We start from the raw sequence: 17,500 nt of genomic DNA, 5'->3' as shown, positions 1-17,500 counted from the left end.
TGGAACGGGAATATAGGCCTGCCAATAGATCTGCTGAGAAGGATCGATCCTACGACCTACCACGCCTCGGGCGAACTTTATGCCGCCCAATGAAGGGTTAAGTTTTGTTTTGTTTAACGACACCGCTAGAGCACATTGACATATTAATCATGATCTATTGGATGTCAAACATTTATTAATTTAACATATAATCTTAAAGAGGAAACCCGCTACATTTTTCAATTAATTGCAAGGGATCTTTTATATGCACCATCCCACAGACAGGACAGCACATAACACGACCTTTGATTTACTAGTTGTGGTGTTCTGGCTAGATAAATAGCCAAAATGGACCCATCGAAGGGGGTAGATTTTAGACCGACCGCGCATCAGGGGAGCGCTTTACCAGTGGGCTACGTTCCCCACCCTAACCCCATGAAGGGAAGAAAACAAAACTGGATGATAGAATAGAATAGAATAGAATAGAATAGAATAGAATAGAATATATGTTTAACGACACCCCAGCATGATAAATCTATGATATGGTAAATCTAAACAAATAAAGTGATGATCACCATCAATATAAAAATTCAAGAGTCAAATAAAAAAAAACAGTGTAAAGAACTGTGCAAAAAATACAAATATCAAAGATAGATACAATTAACATTTAGAATAAAAGTCAGAATCTCAAAGAAATTGCAACAAAAGTTCAGGATGGAAACAAAATGATTCCATCACACTTCTTCGTCCAAATACTAACTAGTATCTCTTTTTTTCTAGTTTCCTTGAGATAACTGCACTCCACCACAATGTGGCGTATCCACAGGAAGGAAGGAAATGTTTTATTTAACGACGCACTCAACACATTTTATTTACGGTTATAGGGCGTCAGACGTGGTTAAGGACCACACCTATATTGAGAGAGGAAACCCGCTGTCGCCACTTCATGGGCTACTCTTTTCGATTAGCAGCAAGGGATCTTTTATATGCAGACAGACAGGGTAGTACATACCACGGCCTTTGATATATCAGTCGTGGTGCTCTGGCTGGAACGAGAAATAGCCCAGTGGGACCACCGACGGGGCGTACTGTCAGAGTACACTGACAGTGTTCACACTGTGGTGAAGGATCGGGAGGATCGGGACGATCGGGAGGATCGAAACTGGAGTTTAGTAATACATTCCTGTGTTTTGAGTTATTTATTGAATCTGAGGGCGGGATATAGCACAGTGGGAAAACGCTCGCTTGATGTGCGGTCGGTCTAGGATCGATCCGCGTCGGCGGGCCTATTGGGTTATTTCTCGCTCTAGCCAGTGCACCATTACTGGTATATCAAATGCCGTGGTATGTGCTATCCTGTCTGTGGGATGGTATATATATAAAAGATCCCTTGCTACTAATGGAAAACTGTAGCGGGTTTCATCTCTATGACTGTGTCAAAATTACCATATGCTTGACATCCAATGTGATCTAGTGGTGTCGTTAAACTAGGCCTGTAAAACTCATTGTGGGAGCGGGGACGGGATTTTGCTCAGTCGGTTGAGCGCTCGCTTGAGGTGCTTGCATCGCAGGATCGAACCACCTCGCTAGATGCATTCAACTAATTGGGGTTTCCAACCAGTGCACCACAACTGATCAAAGCCTTGGTATGTGTTTTCCTGTCTGTGGAGAAAATGCATATAAAAGATCCCTTGCTGCTAATGGAAAAATGTAGCGGGTTTCCTCTGATGACTACGAGTCAGAATTACAAAATGTTTGACATCCAATAGCCGACGATTAATTAATCAATGTGCTCTGGTGGTGTCGTTACACAATTATTTTTTTAACTCTCTTTATGACACTTTTTTTAATATGTCGTGGCGATAGTCGCTGTCACGAAACATTTCACAGTTACATGAACACGGAATCTCATACACGATATATGATTTGCCGAAACCGATGGCGTCAAATCAAAAAGCTTCTATCGGCACAAAATCAAAAATCGTTTCTCTGTCAAGGCCTATCCATTTATTTAATATGACAAGCGTTAGCGGGATCATATCGAGCGAGATATAACTAATACCGGCAAATACTTGTTTAACGTCGTAGGCATGTCATGTTTATTCATTTAGAAAATCCACGCCGATTGCTTTGCTGTCGTTGAGTAAAACCATCGGATCGGTTTACTGAAAATTTACATGCAGCGTCTGTCTGCATGACGCACATCAGAAACTGGAATTATTCAGCTCTCGTATTAGACGAACAAACTTAATTATGTTGGGGGTGGGGGTCGTTGACGCTCGTGAATTGAGAACAGCCATAAAGATATGATTTTTATGAATATTTTCTATTAAAAAATTTATTAGACTAGAATAACAACAGAAGTAGCACCCAAAAAAACAAACAAAAACCCAGCAGCAAATAACAACAAAAACAAACACAAACAAATCGAATTAAAGAGAGCAGATCGGACATTTTATTTCTCGTCTTTCTTTCTTTACTCCACTTCCTAATTCGTTTCTTACTTAATTTATTTATTCTTCCAGGAAAGATATATTTGGAAGACAAAATATGATGGAATCGTATCCATTCTACCCTCAACTTATTTTGAATTTTTTTTACGTTGCTTTTTATTTAAAAATTAAACATACTTATCTGTAATATTTATATACTGGAAATCTTAATATACTTGTGATAATTATTCTTTGCACAGCTCTTGACACTGCGTTTTAATTTTATATTGATTTTAAATCATCAATCCATTGATATTTTTACCCATGTTTCACACCCAATGGCCGATGTATTTTTGTGCTGGGGTGTCATTAAACATTCGTTCGTTAGTTCGTTCCTTCGTTCCTTCGTTCCTCCTTCCTTCCTTCCTTACTTCTTCCTTCCTTCCTTCCTTCCTTCCTTCTTTCCTTCCTTCCTTCCTTCCTTCCTTCCATTTCATTTCATTTCATTTCATTCATTCATTCATTCATTCATTCATTCATTCATTCATTCATCCATCCATCCATCCATTCATTCATTCATTCATTCCATTCATTTATGCATTCATTCATTTATTCATTCATTCATTCATATACGTAGTTTTATTTGACATGTAAACCAAACAGCCGATGCATTTTTCGTGCTGGAGTGCCGTTGAATATTCATTCATTTATTCATTAAGTTATAACTCATTTACTCATTCATTTTGACCAAGCATTCAAGCTTGGAGACCTGACAAAACCCAATATCTGAATGGGTTCCGGTAATTTTCATCCAACCAATCAAATAATAGCTGGTATACACTGCCTAGCAACTCATTACATTCGCAATACCTCGGTCGGTTTACGAATGTCCTAAAATGAACTTGGCTGTATGGGCATTGGGTCCAGAAGTTGAAATATGAGGCGACCTCCAAAGGAAGAATAACATGAATAGGAAGAGAAAGAAGGATAGATATACTGGTCTGTTATATTAGTCTTAGATATAAAGTAACATGTTTGGTCTTCTGGGATACAAATCATAAATGTAACGACAACATATATATTGATAGTAAAGATTGAGATAGGACGGAAAGACACAAATAACAACACTCTCTCTCTCTCTCTCTCTCTCTCTCTCTCTCTCTCTCTCTCTCTCTCTCTCTCACACACACACACACACACACACACACACAAAAAGCAAAAAAAAGCAGCAAAACAACAACAACCAAAAACAAACAAGGCAGAAAATAAAATTAGGAAGAAAACAAAAGAGAACGAGGTACATCGAGAGAAAGAGAGGGAGAGAGAAGGCGGGGAGGAAAGAGAAAAGAAAGAAAGAAATGTTTTATTTAACGACGCACTCAACACATTTTATTTACGGTTATATGGCGTCAGACATATGGTTAAGGACCACACACATTTTGAGAGGAAACCCGCTGTCGCCACTACATGGGCTACTCTTCCGATTGGCAGCAAGGGATCTTTTATTTGCGCTTCCCATAGGCAGGATAGCACAAACCATGGCCTTTGTTGAACCAGTTATGGATCACTGGTCGGTGCAAGTGGTTTACACCTACCCATTGAGCCTTGCGGAGCACTCACTCAGGGTTTGGAGTCGGTATCTGGATTAAAAATCCCATGCCTCGACTGGGTTCCGAACCCAGTACCTACCAGCATGTAGACCGTTGGCCTACCACGACGCCACCGAGGCCGGTCTCAATGAAGAAGAGAAGGAAAGAGATATGGATGTGAAAAAATTAAATTAGAAGAAACAAAACCTGTTCGCTATGGGTTCATTTTTCATGGTGGAATCAGAGACATAATTATGTTTAAAGTGTTAGATAATTATTTTATAGTATAATGTAAATAACTGAAAATACACTAATTTTATTTTCCTAATAATTCATACAGGACTTCATTCAAACCAAATTATTGTTTCAACCCCCCCCCCCCCCCCCATCTCTCACCCCTCTCATTCCTTTCTCTCACTTTCACTATAGCTCTCTCATCCTCTCTCACCCCCTCTATCTCATCCCTTCATCTCATCTCATCTCTGTCTGTCTGTCTGTCTGTCTGTCTGTGTCTGTGTCTGTGTCTGTCTCTGTCTCTGTCTCTCTCTCTCTCTCTCTCTCTCTCTCTCTCTCTCTCTCTCTCTCTCTCTCTCTCTCTCTCTCTCTCTCTCTGTCTCTGTCTGTCTCTCTCTCTCTGACAATATTAATAAAGAAGAAGAAATGGTAAAACTCACCTTGACAAATTGTACCACAATTCACAAAATATTAACTTCATCCCACATATTCTAGCACAAAACACATCATATACTTTAATGCGCAACGGTTTGTCTTTCCCATTTTTATGAACACATTATTTTCGAACTATATGAATTCACGCATCCTAGGCACTTGAATAAGATGGACCAAAATATCCACAGAAATGACCAAGTCTTCATTATGCGATCGTTTGTCCCGTCCCGGCCATGCTTCTACGGCAAATGCCCTTATATTAAAAGCCTATCGCACTAATCTGTACGCAACTCGATAAAGCCATCATTTTCTAAAGCGATCACATTTTTCTGTTTGTCGATAAATATCTGTATCGAGTGATATTGCTGTCTGTGGGTGGATTAATAGAGTTCAAGAGGAAGAATTAGTCAATTCGAAATAAGCGTCGGAAGTGGCTGGCTACAGCGCTGTGTAAAATGTAGTCTCTAATAGTTTTTCACAATTCTAAATGGTATTTGACAGTTCTAAATGTTATCTGACAGTTCTAAATGGTATGAATAATTCTAAATGGTGTTTGTAAGTCCTGATTTGTATTGACGATTCGATATGCCATAGAGAACTATATTATGGTATTGAACAACTAACTGAAAGCATATTTATTGTATATAATTATAGATATACGTCTATAAAAAAATCCGGGGCAAAGTCTCCATTAACAATTCATGCATAATGTCTTTTTAAGTAATGAACACAAAAATATATCATTTAAAATTAAGTAAATAAAAGAAAACAGTATTTTTACTTTCTGCTTGAAAGAGATATAAGGGTTACGAATGTTCTGAATGGTGTAAAACATGTTTATTTGTAGTCTTAGTCAGTAATTAGTAATCGCAATTTCGCTAAAGACAGTTCATAATCCTATAGCCTGTATATTTAGAAAATGATAAAGAATTGAAATAATTGTTTAAATCAAAATTTAGGGTTTAGTTTATGATTAAAAAAATCAACATTGGTTTATTTTATGCTTTAAAAAAATGACAGGGTTTTCGCTATAGACTGTCATATATATATATATATATATATATATATATATATATATATATATATATATACAAAAGGCCTTGGCACAAGTTGTCCAGTTCATGATGTATATGCAAGCCCTTTACAGTTGAAAGTTCTATTGGTAAATCACAAATTTAATGGTATATGACACTTCTAATAGGTTTTGACATTGACATTTCGAACGATTTTAAATAAATCAGCACATTAAGATTCACGTTACACCGATAAGTCGATCTAATATCAAATCACACCAAACAATTTGTTCTAATTATGGTTAAAGCATGTTCTCCTTGGACACAACATCTGACATGTGGCAGAGGTAAAGATGAATATGACAAAAACTAATTAATTATTGTCGGGGGGGGGGGGGGGGAGGATATATTTTGAACTGCAGTCATGCTTTGATTATGAATGTCTAAATTTAGAATCAACAAATAATTAATATGCTCAAAAACAGAAAAGTAAGAAAAAAGGTAAGAGCCAGTAAATATTTTCGGCATTTTTCTTTAAATATTATTAAAAATAAATACAGTTTCTTCCTTTGTAAGTTACCGTTTTAAATTTATTGATTTATTCAGCAATTTAGAGCGAACAAAATGACAAGAATTGTAATTGAAATGTAATTTTGAAAAATAGATATTAGGATTTGTTACATAGTGAATTATTATTATTATTATTATTATTATTATTATTATTTATTTATTTATTTATTTATTTATTTATTTTAATTATATCAATATTTGGGTCCTTCTTTAGTTTACTGGTCGTATACGGCCTTCACTGTTTTTGTGTTGTACAAAATATATTGTAATAAATATCAAATTCTGCAACTTCAGTGAAAATGTCAGGTCAGGTCATAGGGCTTTACGTGCACATTCAGAGCAAGCTGTTGTAGCGCACGCCTGTCCTGGGCACAAAAGCCGGCTCGGCCGGCTCCTCCGTCCAGGACATATTTATAGAGGTCAACCAAGACGCCTAGTAAAATCGGTTGGCCAAGACTTCAAGGCATTCACAAAGCTCTCTTAAGCTCGCTTAAGCTCTCTTCAGCATCCATCGTCTCTTCAAGTCTTTTTGCACTGTACTGCGATATCGCAAAGCTGCAAGAGTTTAGTGAATTAGGCCCCAGATTCTTTGATTTCATTTCATTCTGTGACAAAGGGATGTTGGTGTTTGGGGTAATTAAAATGTGTTTGTAAGTAGTATCGCGTGTTCAAGAAGGCGTTCACTCGAGAACGTTCGTGGTCGATTCAATGTTTATTGTACTGAACAGAAGTCTCCACCCTGAACACGTTAGAGGGATACCATTTCCGCCTGAGGTACGATGGATAGCAGGATCGATCGCAATCAGTCAACTCATTATTTCGTAACGTTTCAGGGCCCGCTGAGTGTTTTTGAAAGTGTGTGTGTGTCTGTGTGTGTATGTGTGTGTGTGTGTGTGTGTGAGGTGTAACACTGTTGTTCGATGAATTTGAAGGCCCGGATTTGGGGGAGGGGGGGGGGGGGGGGGCGTTCGGGGGCATGCTTACCCGAGAAACCTTTGAATTTCGGGTGTTAAAATAGACATATCCAGCCTTCTGAACAGAATAACAGATAAAAGTGTGTGGGTTTTTGTGGGTTTTTTGTGTTTTATTTTTTTTTGATTTTTTTTTTGTGGTTTTTTGTGGGTGTTTTTGTGGGGTAACCCCCGTTTTCCACCCGCTTCTCCGTGACCCATGCCTTTTCCGTTTTCGAACTTCATAAACACTGTCGTTTTAAAAATACATTCCTTTCATCTCCATAAATGATATTAATAACCAGGTAATTTTGTTACACAGTATGTAAATGTATTTCATCTATGTTATGTTTTCTTCCCCCAAAAATCATTACCCAGTAAATGAAATATAATTAACACAACTACACTGTAACATGTCGTTCTACCTATTATGTTGTTGTTTTTTTTTTTTATTGTTGCTCATTCCTATAATGCTTTTTAGTTTCCATAAACCTAATTAACACAACACTGCTACATATGGTTTTACCCATTAAATTTTTGCCAGCTCCTGTAATGCTTTCTTTTTCTTCTTTTCCATTAACCGGAAAATGACCATCAAGTTTCCATGAGCGCGCTGTATGGCTGATTTTATTAAAAGAGTACCGCTCGGTATAATCGACCATAGAAATGGCCCTGGATTCAGACTATCAGCTAATCTTGGGGGATTACCTATTCAATATGTCGCACGAACTATCGGCCGACAAGGGCGCTGTGAACGCTTTGTTGAGTTGGCGTTAATGTCAGCCGATCTATCTCTCCCGCCATGGCCGCTCACCAATTAGCTGTATGGAAATGAGGGTGGACTCCAAATGGAAGATGCATGGTGGGACCACACGTTATGGCACAAAGGGATTATATCGCTGAAGTTTTTACATGATGGAAGGAAGAAACAATTTCATAGGCACGGCCGTAACTTGAGAGAAGGACAGAGGGGCACTTTCCCGCCAGAAAAATATACCCAAGTAATCCCCACTGAAAGGACCCTTCAGCCATATGAAAATGTGTGTGTCCCCCCACCCCCCTAAAAAAAAGATATGCATGGTAGGGCCATACTGTATGACACAAACGGGTTATATCACTGAAATTTTACATGATGGAAGGAAAAAAACCAATTTCATGGCATAGCTCTAATAACTAAAGAGGAAGGGCAGAAGCACTTGCTTGCCGCCAGAAAAAAAAATCCTCAAAACCACAGCCCTTTTTCATTTAGAAATGTTCTATGCTGGAGAAGACCCTTATTACTTTGCCCTAATTAGTATCGATGTTTTACAACCCCCACCCACTCATTAGGCTAGGTACTGCCCTGAATGGTTTTCCTTTGGTAGGAATTCTAATGGAGAAATGATTTTTCTGATGGAGGCGATTCAAAGCGCCAAGAAGCCGTGAAATGGGAAGGATAATGTTTGAGGGTTGGGTGGGCTGTGTGTGAACTAGAGGATCCATTCACTATAGGCTGGTATAATTGAACTAAATTAGTTTCAATGAGAGCGTCTAAACAGGATGTGTGCGATGCGTGCGTCTGCACAACGCATGAGGCCATCCGCAATGAAATAATCGTATATAGTGTAAGAGCCCAAAACGCATACCGTAGACGAATCAGACGCAACAGTTTATAAGAGTCTTAAAACATTTTCATTGTCATATACAAGAAAAGACAGCAAGGCTCAACACTTTCAGCCAACAAGTTGGACTAAAACTTAACCAAAAGAAAACAAAAGTGATGACTGTGAGCACCCCAAGTCAATCAGCAGTGAAGGTCGGGCAGTCTGAACTAACAAGTACTACCAACTTCACATACTTGGGTAGCGTCATTAGCCAGGATGGAGGTGCAAGCATGGACATTCAGAGCAGATTGAATAAGGCCAGAGGTGTTTTAATGAGCTTGAAGGGAGTATGGAATCAGTACAATATAGCACACGTACTAATCTAAGAATCTACCAGAGCTGTATACTTACCACCCTTCTCTATGGATCAGAGAGCTGGCATATGACAGAGAAAGATATGTCCTTCCACACAACCACGTACTGGAAGAGACCAATCAGGAAAGCATGAGAACCATCATCACTAGAAGACGATGGAAGTGGATTGGCCACGTGCTCCGAAAAGAAGACACATCTATCATCAGAACTGCAGTACGTTGGACCCCTGAAAGAAAAAGAAAGAGAGGACATCCGAAAACAACATGGCGCCGAACAGTGGACATAGAGATGAAGGAGACAGGACACATTTGGGGCACCATCGAGAGCTTGACAAGGGATAGACTGGAGTGGAGGAACTTCGTCGCTGTCATAAATGCCATTAGGCGTGACAGGAAATGATAATGAAAACACTGTATACACATCAGTTTCTTTCTGTATTCTGAATAATTGTAAAAAACACCATGAGTGTCAATGTGTGAAGAACTGAGTACAGAACAGAGTTGACAGAATAATGCCATACCTAGCCTCAAATAACGGGGGTTGAGGGCCGGCGCGGTCGTTTGGGATCGATCTCAGTCGGTGGGGCCATTGGACTATTTCTCGTTCCAGCCAGTGCACCGCGACTGGTATATCAAATGCCATGGTATGTGCTGTCCTGCCTGTAGTATAGTGCATATAAAAGATCCTTTGCTACTAATTGGAAAAATGTAGCGGGTTTCCTCTCTGAGACTATATGTCTAAATTACCAAATGTTTGATATCCAATAGCCAATGATTAATAAATCAATGTGATCTAGTGGTGTCGTTAAACAAAACAAACTTTAGTTTTGGAATTCAATGGCAGTACTCCGATAATGTGTCATAATTGTTTAATGGCTTTGCTGTTCAGATTCAATAATACTGGGTATGTTGTTAACCCATCACGATTAAAATACAATGCTCTTTAGCGCATTCGTCATACCTGGTTACGGATTGGCGTGGTAGTTATAAACATAACCCTCTCTTGCACCCTCTCTCTCTCTCTGTCTCTGTCTCTCTCTGTGTCTTAATGCTGTCTCTATTTCTGTAAATCAGCGTTGTCTCCCTCCCTCTCTCTGTGTTTCTTTCTGTCTGTCTAAAAGGAACAGACGAATTCAGTTTTCTGTATCTACTGTCATACTCTGTTACTTGGTCCAAGCTTAATAGCTGTTATTAAGAGATAGTAATGTGAGATAAATCTGTTCATATACCTACTTAGGCATCTCTCTCCCTACCTCCTCCCTCCCTCCTCGCTCTCTCTCTCTCTCTCTCTCTCTCTCTCTCTCTCTCTCTCTCTCTCCCCTCTCCCTCTCTCTCTCTCTCTCTCTCTCTCTCTCTCTCTCTCTCTCTCTCTCTCTCTCTCTCTCTCTCCATACATACATGTATATACATATCTCTCTCTCTCTCTCTCTCTCTCTCTCTCTCTCTCTCTCTCTCTCTCTCTCTCTCTCTCTCTCTCTCTCTCTCTCTCTCTCTCACACACACACACACACACACACACACACACATATATATATATATATATAATATATATATATATATATATATATAGATATATATATATATCTCACTCACACACACTGCCTGTCTCTGTCTCTGTCTCTGTCTGTCTGTCTCTCACTGTCTCTCTCTCTCTCTCTCTCTCTCTCTCTCTCTCTCTCTCTCTCTCTCTCTCTCTCTCTCTCTCTCTTGTCAAAATACCATATGCTAAACACAGAAAAGCCATAATTTAAAATGCGATAATGTGTCCTCAATCAAATATTGCTTTTCTTTCCATTTGTCATACCTTTAATTATATCCCTACCAAAAAGATGTCACATACACCATGCAACTAGATTGAACATGCAAATAAACTGTACACAGGAAGCAAAAAACGGCTATATATTTTGTCAAATACTAAACCCTTGATCCAAGTAACTTGTTTTCTGTCAAGGCGAACATGTCTTCGTATTCGGATAACGTCAAATGTGGTTGTGCGGTATTTCAGTCACGACAACCCAAGACTAATATTTATTCTTTTGCCCACGCTTTTATTGTGAAAAATCCTAGAAGATAGTGTGCCGTCTTAAAATATCTTAAGCAGTTCGGTAAAACTTAAATAAGACATGTCATAGTTTCAGTACATGTTGGTGGGTATTATGCAAATTTGTGGAATGAGAGAGAGAGAGAGAGAGAGAGAGAGAGAGAGAGAGAGAGAGAGAGAGAGAGAGGAGAGAGAGAGACAGAGAAGGAGAGAGAGAGAGAGAGAGAGCGACGCAGTCAGACAGCGTGACAAAGTAAAATTTTGTTTTGTTTAACGATACCACTAGAGAACATTGATTTATTCATCATCGGCTATTGGATGTCAGACATTTGGTCATTTTGACATATAGTCTTAGAGAGGAAACTCGCTACATTTTTCCAATTAGTAGCAAGGGATATTTTATATGCACCATCCCACAGACAGGATAGCACATACCACGGCCTTTGATATACCAGTCGTGGTGCACTGGCTGCAACGAGAAATATCCCAATGATCCCGTCGACGGGGATCGATCCCATACCGACCGCGCATCAGGTGAGCACTTTACCACTGTAAGAGAGAGGGAAGGAAAGTAAGAAAGGTAATGCAAGAAAGAAAGAGAGGGAGGACCAAACTGCTGAAAACAGTAGTTTTTGTTTAACGACACCACTAGAGCACGTTGATTTGTTAATAATCGGTTTTTGGATGTCAAACAATTAATAATTTTGACACATTGCGTTGGAGGAAACGTGTTACATTTTCCATTAGTAGAAATTAAGGTATTTTTAAAATGGACTTTTCCACGGACAGCACATATTTCGGCCTTTGTTATAACTGTAATGCGGCACTGGTTGGGACAAAAAAACAACAAAACCCAACAACCCCAAAACCCAATCAGAGAAGGGGTCCACTAATGACTGAGCTAGATTCCCACCCCTTCGAATCTAATACCCAAAACGCATCCACCAGTTGGGATCATGTCCATGTTCTCTCAGCTCTACATGTATGTTCCCTCAGCTAACCCTAACCCTGAGGGAACATAGAGCTGACCCCGCCAGTTTACTCATACATGAAAGTATATTTGCTCACAGAAGTAAATATACTCATGTGCGTATATATATATATATATATATATATATATATATGTATGTATATATATATATGTGTGTGTGTCATGCGAACAGATTTGCGCACATACCGTGTAACAGGAAATGTTCGTGGTCTATATATATATTTATATAGCATCAACCTGTAATTAAGGGAAGAAATGATAGGTTATGGTGACATTTCAGGAGCCAGTCATTCAGAATGTCTCAAAGGGTGGGGGTGGGTCGCCAATAAGATCAAGTGGTAGATTAATATATTATTCTGAAAAAATACTTTCGTCAGTCAATTTGAGAAAAGGGATCCTTCTCACCCTTAAAAAAAAGTTCTGGAGGTCTCAAAACTCTGGAACCATATACCAATGCCTGTCAATGTTGATGTTCTTGAAGAACTTGTATCTAGTAAAGTCAGATCCACACACAAACACACATACATACAGACACACACACACACACACACACACATACACACACACAGACAGACACACACACACAGACAGACACGCACACGCACACAGACACATACACATACAGACAAACAACGCACACACACAGAGACACACACAGAAACACACACACACACACACACACACACACACACACACAGAGACACACACACACATACACACACAAACAGACACACACACACAGAGACACACATACACACACACAGAGACACACACACATACACACACAAACAGACACACACACAAACACACACACACACACACACACAAACATACACACACACAAACACAGACGCACACACAGACAGACACACACACACACAAACACACACACACACACACACACACACACACACACACTGTATAACATGGGACTCCCAGAGAGAACGATGGGTTTTTTTTTTGTGATCCTATGGTGAGAATGTCACATCCGTTAATGACTTGTGCACAAGTATTAAGAAAATAATATTTCTTTTAAAATTCATTTATGATTTACTTCAGCTTATATAACCATTCCTGTCCATTCAGTAATTATGATACCATGATTCTTACGTGTATTTTGCATTTGTTTCCAGGGCTGGTGCAACCGCAAATGCAGCACATGCCTTATATGTGCATGGGGTGGGTTTCGGTTGTCGGAATATCTCACCGCTGAAAGGAACTCGACCCCTTAATAAGAAAGGAAGGAAATGGTTTATTCATCGACGCACTCACCACATTTTATTTACGGTTATATGGCGTCGGACATATGGTTAAGGACCACACAGATATTGAGAGAGGAAACCCGCTGTCGCCACTTCATGGGATACTCTTTTCGATTAGCAGCAAGGGATCTTTTATAATGCACCATCCCATAGACGGGATAGCACATACCACGGTCTTTGGTGTACCAGTCGTGGTGCACTGGCTGGAGCAAGAAATAGCTCAATGGGCCACACTGACGAGGATCGATCCCAAACCGACTGCGCATCAAGCGAGCGCTTTACCTAAAGCTACGTCTCGCCCCTCCCCTTAAAAACATCGCCCGTCATAGTCTGGACCCCTCCCTGCATAAAATAGCAGTCAAGTCGGTCAGCAAATCATTAGACTATTGGACTGATCGACTGGCTGGTTGACTGGCTCTTATTTATTTATTTATTTATAACCATACCCACTGATTAAAATAAATAATCAACATAATAAAACAAACACAATAACGAGAGACTGTTTCACACCTGTAGATTAGCAACATACCGGCCTCGGTGGCGTAGTGGTTAAGCCATCGGACTACAGGCTGGTAGGTACAGGGTTCGCATCCCGGTGCCGGCTCCAACCCAGAGCGAGTTCTTAAGGGATCAATGGGTAGGTGTAAGGCCACTGCACCCTCTTCTCTCTCACTAACCACTAACCAACTAACAACTAACCCACTGTCCTGGACAGACAGCCCAGATAGCTGAGGTGTGTGCCCAGGACAGCGTGCTTGAACCTTAATTGGATATAAGCACGAAAATAAGTTGAGCGACGAAGTATTCAATAAAAACTCCCGTCTCTTCAGGTGACAGTCAAGTCATGACATTTATCTCCCCGGAGTTTCCGTACCTTCCCGATGGTGGCGCTGATGACAAAAAAGCAAAAGATGAAAGGCTGGCGGTTGTTGATACTGCACACCTGAACGAAAATAACGTCGTGCAGTTGTAAGACAATACTTGTTTTCACCGAACAAGCCAGGTAATCTGCCATAGATATAGAAATTCTGCTCTTGAGACTTACAGTCTTGTAAATGGTCTCGACGTGACCTAATTAACGCGACACGGTCGCTTGCGAAGTTGACCCGCGACAATCTAGGTACGACTACTACAAGGTGTCGTCTTGATCAGTTGATTGATGCTGTTAGGCGTGTTCCTAACTCTAATTAAGGTAAAACAGAAAACAGCACGTACACGATTGCGCAGGTGCAAATTATGTTGAAGAGTTTTAGATCAATAATTATCGGTTTGTACATGTATGAGTGACTCGCAGTTACGTAATGATAAACTATACCTTCAGTTTTGGGTTAAAATTAAATTTATGCACTAGCTGTATTATGCAGGGGGTTTGGGGGTTCCAAGTTTAATTTGTTGACTGAAATATATTGATAATACATACATGTATGCAGGTGCATGTACAGGACATTATGTACCGGATGTAAGGGTCTAAACTGTAATGAGTGAAGTATATAGGGGAGGGGGGTTGGAGGGTCGAGTCATGCATCCCTGGAAAATATATTTTGAAAATTAAATTTGCTTGAGCAGGATTTTTTAACCCATGACACATACACACCCCAGTATGTACACATGCCTATTATGGTATGTGGCCCTTTTGATTATATATATGTGCATGTATATTGTTTCTGTACATGTACATGTATAAAATACAGATCTATGCAATTTATGAAAGAGATCTGTTTCTTTTAAACAACACCCCAGCACATTTTTAATTAACTTCCATTAGATGGCTTCACAATAGGGAATAGCAATCGCGACACATTATTTAGAGACTCAAAGAAACCTGGATACCAAGCCATATTTTAAACTTTTTTTTTATACACGCCCCCAAATACCACTGATAAGCACATATGGCATCATTTGCTATACAAAAACAGTTGTGAATCTTTGTCTAGAATGGGTAAGAATTCAATGATGATGGTACGGTCCACTGAAAGGGATTGATCCTAAAACGCTCTGGGTAATTTTGGGTGTAGCGCAAGTAAATTGTTTTAAAAACTTGTCCAACTCTAAGAGACAAGTCAGTTAAAAACCAACTTAAATATTGCTCGACTCTTTAAATTCCACAGAAATGTTCAGTTGAATCAAGTGAAAATGAAGATGTATTTGTTCTACATGACATCTGTCCATGTGATGGTTACATGTAGATACCTACCACTGGCATAGGAAGCGGGGGGGAGGGGGGCCCTCCCACTTTTTAGCAACAGCAATGGTTTTTATATATTTATACATGTATTTATATGTGTGTGTGTGTGTGTGTGCCCCCCCCCCCCCCCCCCCCCCCCCCCCCCACACACACACTCACATTTTGGCACCTTCCTATGTCTGCCATGCCTACCCAAAATAAGTCAGGAATGGTTTTGGGTGAGATAGTTGGTTTGTACATAATTAAGGTAAAATGGATTTGTAGAACAATAGCAAATAATTTTATCTGTTAGAACATCTTCTTTTTCTTTTTTATTTCATAGTTTTATTTTTAATTAAATTCTTCATTTCATTTTATTATTTATTTAATTTAGTTTTATTTATTTTCAGGACATTGTGCAATACACATATACTTCAGTGATGACAACATGCCTGTTAGGATTTTGATTGGTTGAACGCGTGTGTCATTGAGGACTGGATAATGTGGAGTCCATCTCATGTTCAGTTCACAGGTGAGTCGGGTATTCAGCTGTAACAGTTGAATATTTATAGGATATTAAACAAGCTTCCATTTCGTATCATGTTTATATCCCAAGCAAAATAATTTTTTGACATATGGTAAAGGACCACACAGATATTAAGGGAGGAAACCTGCTGTAGCCACTTCATGGGCTACTCTTTTCAATTAGCAGCAAGAGATCTTTTATATGCACCATCCCATAGACAGGATAGCACATTCAACAACCTTTCATGAAAAATAGCTTAATGGGCCAACTGACTGGGATCAATCCTAGACTGACCACCATCAAGCAAGCATTTTACCACTGGGCTACGTTTCGCCCCTCTAGATCAAAAGAAAGAAATGTTTTATTTAACGACGCACTAAACACATTTTATTTACGGTTATATGGCGTCAGACATATGGTTAAGGACCACACAGATTTTGAGAGGAAACCCGCTGTCACCACTACATGGGCTACTCTTTCCGATTAGCAGCAAGGGATCTTTTATTTGCGCTTCCCACAGGCAGGATAGCATAAACCATGGCCTTTGTTGAACTAGTTATGGATCACTGGTCGGTGCAAGTGGTTTACACCTACCCATTGAGCCTTGCGGAGCACTCACTCAGGGTTTGGAGTCGGTATCTGGATTAAAAATCCCATGCCTCGACTGGGATCCGAACCCAGTACCTACCATCCTTTAGACCGATGGTCTAACCACGATGCCACTGAGGCTGGTCCCCTCTAGATCAATGAAACCTGGTTTATAGTTGCACCTATGGATGTTCATCACAATGCTTGGCAATAAAATAAATAAAATTAAAATACTTAAATGTGTTTAAAACAATGTCACAAACATAATTGCTTCATCAATGAAACTTGGTTTATAGTTGCACATATGGATGTTCATCACAATGCATAATATTATGATTTAATTTTTTTTTTAAGTTAACAAATTAGTAAGTGAATTCATGTTTAACAGAACAGAACAGTTTATTCAGCAAAGGTGTATGAGGATAATACATTATTAAAATACTACCGGTAATACATATGTGACATGATGATTTCCAGGAGGATTGATAACAATTTACATCAAATTATTACTCATAATGCACAAGCTACTGGGTAAAAAAACCTTGCATGCATCGTAGGATCGAACCATCTCAATGGACCCATTCTCTGATTGGGTTTTTCCCCATTCCAGCCAGTGTTCCATGACTGGTATATTAAAGACCATGGTTTGTGCTGTCCTATCTGTGGGAATGTGCATATAAAAGATCCCTTTCTGCTAATGGAAAGATGTAATGGGTTTTCTTGTAAGACTTCTTGTCAAAAATTACATGTTTGACATCCAATAACCTAT

General features: G+C 39.4%; 2 protein-coding genes across 2 annotated transcripts in view; one reads left to right on the top strand and one right to left on the bottom strand.

Annotated features, from left to right (window-relative positions):
• LOC121382291 overlaps nucleotides 1-4,886 on the bottom strand; it is a 23,244-nt gene extending 18,358 nt beyond the window's left edge. Inside the window, exon 1 of the mRNA XM_041511858.1 lies at nucleotides 4,675-4,886. The gene's annotated coding sequence lies outside the window, so the exon portion shown is untranslated. The remainder of the gene's footprint in view (nucleotides 1-4,674) is intronic.
• Nucleotides 4,887-14,344: 9,458 nt separating this feature from the next.
• LOC121381389 (rab11 family-interacting protein 2-like) overlaps nucleotides 14,345-17,500 on the top strand; it is a 43,891-nt gene continuing 40,735 nt past the window's right edge. The window contains exons 1-2 of the mRNA XM_041510677.1: nucleotides 14,345-14,456; nucleotides 16,028-16,149. Coding sequence (XP_041366611.1) covers nucleotides 16,119-16,149 — 31 coding nt within the window. The 5' untranslated portion in view covers nucleotides 14,345-14,456; nucleotides 16,028-16,118. The remainder of the gene's footprint in view (nucleotides 14,457-16,027; nucleotides 16,150-17,500) is intronic.

This window comes from Gigantopelta aegis, chromosome 9, assembly GCF_016097555.1.
Source record: "Gigantopelta aegis isolate Gae_Host chromosome 9, Gae_host_genome, whole genome shotgun sequence".
In the NCBI taxonomy this organism is placed as follows: domain Eukaryota; kingdom Metazoa; phylum Mollusca; class Gastropoda; order Neomphalida; family Peltospiridae; genus Gigantopelta; species Gigantopelta aegis.
The sequence above is the reverse complement of the archived record's forward strand: the minus strand, read 5'-3'. Positions and strand labels throughout refer to the sequence as shown.